This window comes from Triturus cristatus, chromosome 7 (assembly GCF_964204655.1).
Source record: "Triturus cristatus chromosome 7, aTriCri1.1, whole genome shotgun sequence".
NCBI classification, from domain to species: domain Eukaryota; kingdom Metazoa; phylum Chordata; class Amphibia; order Caudata; family Salamandridae; genus Triturus; species Triturus cristatus.
The window spans coordinates 1,810,449,884-1,810,458,393 of record NC_140590.1 but is presented as its reverse complement, the minus strand read 5'-3'; the positions used below and the strand labels follow the sequence as shown (position 1 = coordinate 1,810,458,393).

Genomic DNA, 8,510 nt, shown 5'->3' with positions numbered 1-8,510 from the left:
ATAGGGGTAAAATTACTATTCTAACTCCAGGGGGTGCAACAGTAGGGTAAGTGTTGGATAGTGTAGTGTAATATTATGCGTTGTAATGGTATGCGTTGTAAAGGTAGTATGCGATGTAATGGAATGCGTTGTAAAGGTAGTTTCTAAAAATGCGTTGTAGTGTCATGCAATGTAATGGAATGCGTTGTAGTGGATGTTGCGTTGTAAAAATTGCGTTGTAAGTGTAGTGCGTTGTAAAAGTTGCGTTGTAAAGGTTGTTCCCCATCACTCTCCATGGCTAGGGATCATACTGCCACTTTTCACAGATCAACTTGTAGCAGGATAACATTTAAGAGATAGTGTCTATTTTTGCTTCTAGCACAGAGAGAATAATGTTTCTATCGTCGCCAGTGTTTGGGTGCTTGTGGGGACTAGCAGTTCTCTGCTGGGTTTGCTCGGGTGGCAGAAAACTGTTGCATCTTTTTTTTTTGCATAGCTTTGTTTTTTCCATTCTTGCCCATCATGGAGACTCTGAGCTTGAAAGGAAGGATCAGAATCTCAGAGCAATATGGTCCCACAGGCAGCTTGCTCTGACCTCATGGTCCTCAGCACTGGGAGTGTCTCCAGAGGAGCTGCCATGAGCATCCATCAGTCAACCCATGGGGTCCCCCTTCAGTCAGCAATAGCCAGTCCTCTCGCTCTGCCTCCCCACACAGCACATCCTGCCAAGGGGCCAGTCCATACCGCTGAAGTGGAAGGTGCCTCAGACCCCCGGGAAGTCCAGCTGGCATGTTTCTGACTGTGTCTACCTTCTCAATCAGTGTTCACTGATAAACTCCTTCATTGGCTTCATCTTTTGATGTGGCCCATGCCATGCTGTCCTCTCAGAGCTGCTTCCCACTTGAGCAGCCTCGCAAGCCATCGTAGCCCTCCTTCTGATCCCCACTGTGTGGCTGTCCAAGGCAAATGCTCCAACAGCTGCCAAAGAGGCCAATCCCATGTGTTCTGGGTCCTTGCAGGAGGCCCAGTTGGTTCTGCTCCGGCAGTCCTTCCCCTCTAAAAAGGTAGGGTCCCCAGACAGTTCCTCACACTGGCCACCCCTTTCTAAGCAGCTCAATCACATGAACCTCCCATAACCACTGACCTTCCCTATAATGACTTGGCATATCCCAAGGCTGGTGTCAATCATGGCCCCTGTTGTCCAGAGGCTTCAGAAGACCCCTCGAGCATCAGTGTCAATTGGATGAGTCCCTCATTTCCTGCAACTGCCCACTGTGGTTCTTCGCTGGGGCTTCCATATGTTTGAATGGCACTCCGGCGGTGGCCGCAGTCACCTGTCTCACGCATCAAGCTTCCCTGCCTCACCACCGCTGCCCAAGTCCCTTTCACAGCGGGGTCAGCTTTCAAAGCAGCACCAGCACTACTTCCTTTTCAGGCTTCTCATCTCACCTGCCGTTCTTTTGGTTCAGTTCAGCACCATCTTAGGGCCACTTCCTGGGCATCAGGAATTGCAGTTTGCTTCTTTGTGGCAGGATCTCACAGGCTCAGCTACCTCTCCATATAATCAGCCCTCCCAAGCTTGGGGGTGGGCATTGGTGGCATTCAATTATTGGTAAGTCTTATTTTTAACCCAGTATGCATGCCAGATAACAATGGGGTTCCGCGAGCTCAATGGTTTAGCAGCAGCCACCCATCTTTCCAGCCACAGTCCTCTGTACCAGATAATATTTCATTTTTGTTTGTGGAATTTGTAATAACCTTATTTTTGCTCTTCAGTTTCATCTTGTCCTTTATAAATTTGTTACTATGGTTTTTTTCGCAGGGACTCAAAACTAGTGCTTATTTGACTGATTGTGCTACCTAATGTTCTCTCAGCTTTCTCCGCTATCTCCAGAGAATCTGAGGTCTGCAAGTCTATGTGGTGGTTGAAGTCTCTTGTATCCCTACAATAAATCTCCTTGGATTGTGACAATTTAATGTTTTGAGATTTTCAATCAAAGTTGCAACATAATTGGATAATGTGCAGAGTTTATCTATGATGTTAAATAGGCACAGATAAATGCTAACTGTGATGAGGTCATTTTTCTTGAAATGTTACTGATTTTGTTGTCCGTATTTGAGATACAGGTGTTCAAAGATTGCAGTAAGCTAACTTTCAACTCCAGTTCGTGTAATTGCCAGGTTTGAATTTGAAGGGTGCAGTGTTGAGTTGGTGGTGAGTAATAACTTATAGGAGAAGTTATTGAAATGTCATCTACATTCAGATTACTATGATATACACAGACAACAGTATCAACAAATGCTGTTATTGTTTTTAATATTTTTATAGCAGAATTGTTTTTGAGAGAAAGTGAATGTGCGTTTGGTACTTTTGTTGTATCAAAGAGAACTAGCCCTGGAGTGGGTGCTCCTGCGTAGGTTTGTTTTGGAAAGGAAACATATTATGTTTATAGTAAGGACCTCACTCACCAACCTAGTTGGTGACATGCTTAATCATTGGACCCCACCCAATGCACCGAGTGCACCTTTGGTGTGCTACGATGCCTGGATACAGCGGAGCTGGTATTGTGCCATAAGACTGCAGTGAAATGAAGTGAGTGAATGTTAAAAAAGCTGTCCTCAGGGTCCCTGGGATACAAAATGGCTATTTTAATGAGTGGGCCCTTAGCAGTTAATAAAAACAAGAGACAGATATTTGGGAAGATCTTAAGGTGCTCAATCAGCCAAACTCTAAATGTGGCCCTTTCGGTAATACTTTACAACTACAATAAAATGAGCTTTTTGAGGGTGTCAAACTGATATTTGACTGTTAGGTCACTAGTAGCCTTGACCCATTGCTTGACCCCATTTTCTCCGCAAGCTCCCACGTCTCCTTCAACCACACCACCGAGCTCCACTGGACCAACCACCGGTGCATCCAACCGCGCACCATCACACCCAACAGATGCCTAGCCGCTGCTGGAGCAATGTAACCGAAGACCAGCAATCCACCACCCTCGCCCGGAGCCCACCCGCAGACCCGACCGACCCTCAGACAGTGAATCGACGACCTGGCCAGCACCCTCGCACCACTCAAGAAACCCTCCAACAGCCACAACATCAAGAAAGCCAGCTGGTTCACTGAAGACCTCCAAGCAAAGATGCCGAAAGCTAAAGAAGAACTGGATCCGTGAACGTACACCGGAAAGCTACGCAGCCCACAAGAACACCACCCGCACACACCACCACCTCATCAGACCCGCCAAAAGGGCCTCCTTCAAAGACTGCCTAGACAACAACGCAAACAACAGCAAAGAGCTCTTCCACATCGTGAAGGAACTCTCCAACCCCAGCTCCAACACCAACGACATCCCACCATCGCAAGACCTGTGCGACTCACTGGCCACCTTCTTCCACCGCAAGATCACAGACATCCACGACAGCATCAGTGCCGTGACCGCCCCGGCTACCACTGAGACCTCCGCCCCCACGACCACCGTCCGCACCAACTGCCTGCTCTCCAAGGACCAACATCAACAACGATGACACCATCAGGATCATGAACACCGTCCACTCCGGATCCCGATCAGAACCTTGCCCACACCACATCTTCAACAAAGCCAGCACCACCATCCCACCCCATCTCCGGAAAGCCATCAACATCTCCTTCGAGAGAGCGACCTTCCTGGAAAGCTGGAAGCACGCCATAATCAACGCCTTACTCAAGAAACCCAAGGCGGACCCCAAGGACCTCAAGAACTTCCGTCCCATCTCCCTGCTCCCGTTCCCGGCGAAGGTCATCGAGAAGGCCGTCAACAAACAACTGACCAGCTTCCTCGAGGAGGACAGCATCCTAGACCATCCCAGTCTGGGTTCCGCAGCAACCACAGTACCGAAACTGCCCTCATCGCCGCCACCGATGACATTAGAACCCTTCTATACAACGGAGAAACCGCAGCCCTCATCCTCCTGGACCTGTCAGCCGCCTTTGACACGGTCTGCCACCGCACACTATGAACACGCCTCCACGACGTTGGAATCCAAGAGAAGGCCCTGGACTGGACCACCTCCTTCCCTCTGGCAGGACTCAGAGCGTCCGCCTCCCCCCTTCCTCTCCAAAGACACAGAGATCATCTGCGGCGGACCCCAGGGCTCATCCCTTAGCCCAACGCTGTTCAACATCTACATGGCACCACTCGCCCACATCGCCCGACTACACGACCTTAACATCGCCAAAACCAACCTCCACGAAGGAATGAAGGCCGTTGCAGATTGGATGAAGAACAGCCGACTGAAGCTAAACTCGGACAAAACGGAGGTCCTCATGCTCGGATCCACCCCCTCGGCCTGGGACAATTCCTGGTGGCCGACTGCACTAGGAACAGACCCAATGCCCACTGACCACCCATGCAACCTAGGGGTCATCATCGACCCCACCTTCTCCATGGCGAAGCAGGTCAACGCCGTCTCCTGCTTTAGCACCCTCCGCATGTTCCACAGGATCTACAAGTGGATCCCCACTGAAATGAGAAGGACGGTCACCCAGGGCCTCATCAGCAGCAGACTGGACTACAGAAACTCCCTGTACGCAGGAACCCCCGACCAAACTCCTGAAACGCTTCAAACGTATCCAGAACGCCTCCGCACGCCTGATCCTTGACATCCTTTGCCACAACCACATCACACCCCACCTGAGAGACCTACACTGGCTCCCTGTTCACCAGATGATAACCTTCAAGCTCCTCATCCACGCACACAAGGCAATCCACAACACCGGACCAGCGTACCTCAACAGCCGACTCAGCTTCTACAACCCCACCCTCCAGCTCTGCTCTGTCGACCGTGCCCTCGCCGCTGTCCCCCGCATTCTAAGAGTGACCTCCGGTGTGGCAGATCATTCTCCCACCTAGCCGCCAACGGAACACCCTCCCCATCCACAAGACCTACTGACCTTCAGAAGACTCCTCAAGACCTGGCTCTTCGAACAGTAGCAGCTTCCCCCTCCTCCCCCAGTGCCTTGAAACCCTCACGAGTATGTAGCATGATTTACAAATGCTATGATTTATTGATTGATTGATTGATTGTGAGGGCATTTGTAATTACAAATGCCATGAGTATGTCTGTGGGTCTTGTGCTCACTGTGCCAATGGAACTAAGCTGTATCTGACTCATAAGGCCTACTCAGTGGAAAACTTGTATTGGGTTGCTTGTTCTGGCTCAGGGAGGACCTGGCCTGGAGGTTTGGTATGGATTATTCCTATTGTAGAAAGGTCAAGAATAATTAGAATTTGGTTGGGTCTAAACTGAGGAGGCATGGTGGGTGAAAAGTGGTGGACTGGGATACTCCAGAGATTGCAAGTGGCTGAGATTAATTCAAGCATTCTACCCATCACCTTATTTTTGTTGTAGGAATCTATATGTGGCACACCTCCATGTACCCCAATAGCAGTCTTGACCTAGCTTAGGTTTGCCTCAGAAAATGATACACTGCTGCAATGCAGACAGGGGACCCAACTGTCGCATATTTGTACTGCTGACCATCTCCTTCACTAGTCAAGAAATACAAGATTGATGGCATATAGACTTTCATTCCTACCCTTAACATAAGGGTGGAGATGCAAATCTAAGCTTAAATGTGTACAGTCCAACAACGCACTGTACATGTCAATGCTTCTGCCGGGGGTGACACGGGTATAAAGCAAGACCTTTCTGACATCAGCAGGCACCCATTACCATGCCCACAAGGTTTACAAGAGACAATATGTAACTGAGCATTGAGTCCATTGCTTTGTTATGTAGGGTAGAAAATTATGGCACATCATATCCACTTAATCCTCTCACCGGCTCCTTTCTGGAGGTCCTGATCATACATCAATAAATGTAAGCTGAGAAACCACATTTTCAAGGGGAAAACTGTACTTAGTGAATTATTTGCTATAGCTCACTGAATCAAGACATCTTTGTCTTATACTTCCATTGATATTAAGACCAGGTCAGATCAATTATCCATGATGTTTACAAATGTTAGCTTATGTGCAGCAATAACTTTCACTACATTTGTCATAGAAGAGAACATTAGAGGTCATTTCCCTGCATACATTTAACATGTGTGAGTTTGCTTACATGGTTGTTAATGTGGGCAGCATTTTTAATAAACCTGATGCCTTCTTTCCACAGAGTGCTCATAGAAATTCCAAAGAACCCTATATTGGCCATTTTCACTTGTCGCATGTGACACATTTAACAAGTAGATGCAAAAAATCAACTCGTATTGACACACATACACAAGAAAATATGAGACTCCTCTCCTTCTCAGAAACCTATATGTAACACATCAGGCCATCTCAGATGATACAATAGGCCTTATTACAAGTTTGGCAGTCTGATCGACATAGAACTGCATCTGCCCCCACCCAGCAACCCACGGCGCCGGTGGTTCAAAGAAAGCTGTATTACGAGTTGACTACGAGGCTGGCGGTGTAGAGATGGGAATCTTGTGGTGGTGATGAGTATGTATTCCAAATATATTGATGCCTATGTGCGCATTTCACCTGCATATGTGTGGGATGCACACATATGCATGACATATGCAGAAAAATACCATATACCCATTACCGTGGTTCAGCCTATATGTGGACAGTCCTGGCAATAGGTACATGGTACAAAATAGACTCACCTGTATATCGCTGCACACAGGGTTATAATCCTCTGGGTGAAGATCCTGTTGTGAAGGGGAGACCTGGAGACAGGGATCCAAGTCAGAATCTGCCTGGAAGAAGACGGAAGGGGTGAGTACCTCCCCTGAAACCTTTGTCACTGGTCAACAGCCATGGTCTGCTTGTGGATCAGGCAACTCGTAATACGAATGGCGGTGCATTACCCCGTACTACACTATGGTGGCAGCCTTTCCCTGATTGGGACCCCAGCAGTCTACAACCAGTCTCAGCAGTCCAGCAACAGGCTTCCCAAAGCCAATCCAACAACTCGTACTACGGCAGTCAGACCGCCGAGCTCTCCACCTTGACCACAACGGCCGATATGTTGGTCCATGGGACCGCCAAACTCGTAAAAAGGCACTATATCTTGACAACTTGCGTATAATCAAGATTGCATTGGAAAGTATATCTAAAACGCCATTCTTTTTTCTAATGTATCCAAAAATGATTGCATTTTAGGTGACCACAGGGTAAATAAATGCTTCATTGTATTTAATTATCCTGCTTGCTCCTGATGCTAGAATCTTTTGTGCATCCTTCTCTTCAAGGCATCTTTGAACTCTTTGTTTTTAAGAGTGTAGATCATGGGGTTGCAGAATGGGGCCATTCCAGAGTAGAACAAGAAGAACTTTTTGCTCTCAGTCACTGAGTACATGGAGACTGGTTTGAAGAAGACAAACATGATGACTCCGTAATAAAAAATGACCACTATGAGGTGAGAGGCACAGGTGGAGAAGGCCTTGGATCTCTGAGTGTTACTCTTGATTCTCAGGATGGCTGAGATAATTTTGATGTAGGAAGTTATAATTAAAACCCAAGAGAATATCACCACGATCGCATCCATGATAAAAGTCATTCTTTCAATGGGCCGAGTGCTGGTGCAGGAAAGTTTCAGCAGGGCAATGACTTCACAGAAGAAATGGTTAATTTCTCGAGTCTTACAGAAGGACAATCTGGATACAAGAACAATATAAAGTATTGGTGCCAAGAAGCCAAGGATCCAGGCACCGCTGGCCATACACAGACACATAGACCTATTCATGATCAGTGTGTACTGCAAAGGTTTACAGATGGCTGCATAGCGATCAAAAGACATGATGGTCAGCAGAAACATTTCTACTGCAATCATGGCAAATAAAAAGTACACCTGCAGCAGGCATTGCAGAAAAGTGATGTTTCTTTTGGAAGGAAAGTAGCTGGTCAGCATTTGAGGAAAAGTGACAGAAGTGTAAGAGATGTCTAGAAAAGACAGGTTTTTAAGGAAAAAATACATGGGAGTTTGGAGATGTGAGTCTGAGTAAATAACAGCTATAACAGTAAGGTTTCCTGAAATGGTCACAAGGTACAAGAGCAGAAATCCAATAAAGATAGGAACTTGCAATTTCAAAAGATCAGAGAAACCCACAAGAATAAATTCTGTCCATAAAGTTTGATTTTCATTTCCCATCTGTAATGAAAAATAACAGTAAGTGATACAATGTTTAGAATCATGTGAACGTGTACATATGTTTAAAACAAATGGAGAAGAGAAGACATTGTAACCGTTGGCTATTAGTGTGTGCATTTGTAACTTTACTTTTGAAACTTTGCAAGTTTTTCACTATGCACAGCTCCCAAAATTAAAATGCATTGCAGGGTCTGAGTGGACTTTTAGGACAACAACTGGTCTGCACTGTCCAAGAGAAGTCTTGCATGCTCACTTTTGAACCACTCCTTACCACCTCTTGTGGTCTGTAAGTTTGTGCTGGTTTATGAGTGAGGAAGCTTTGCTATGGGGAAGTTCACTAGAGTCGAAAAATCATCAACCCTCTTGTTTGATTTGCTTGAATTTAAAGG

General features: G+C 46.8%; 1 protein-coding gene across 1 annotated transcript; it reads right to left on the bottom strand.

The window, feature by feature from the left end:
- Positions 1-7,191: 7,191 nt before the first annotated feature.
- LOC146813236 (olfactory receptor 2AP1-like) lies at positions 7,192-8,121 on the bottom strand. Its single transcript, XM_085615327.1, has one exon. It carries the CDS (start codon positions 8,119-8,121, stop codon positions 7,192-7,194), a length of 930 nt encoding a protein of 309 aa, XP_085471453.1.
- Between the last annotated feature and the right edge of the window lie 389 nt (positions 8,122-8,510).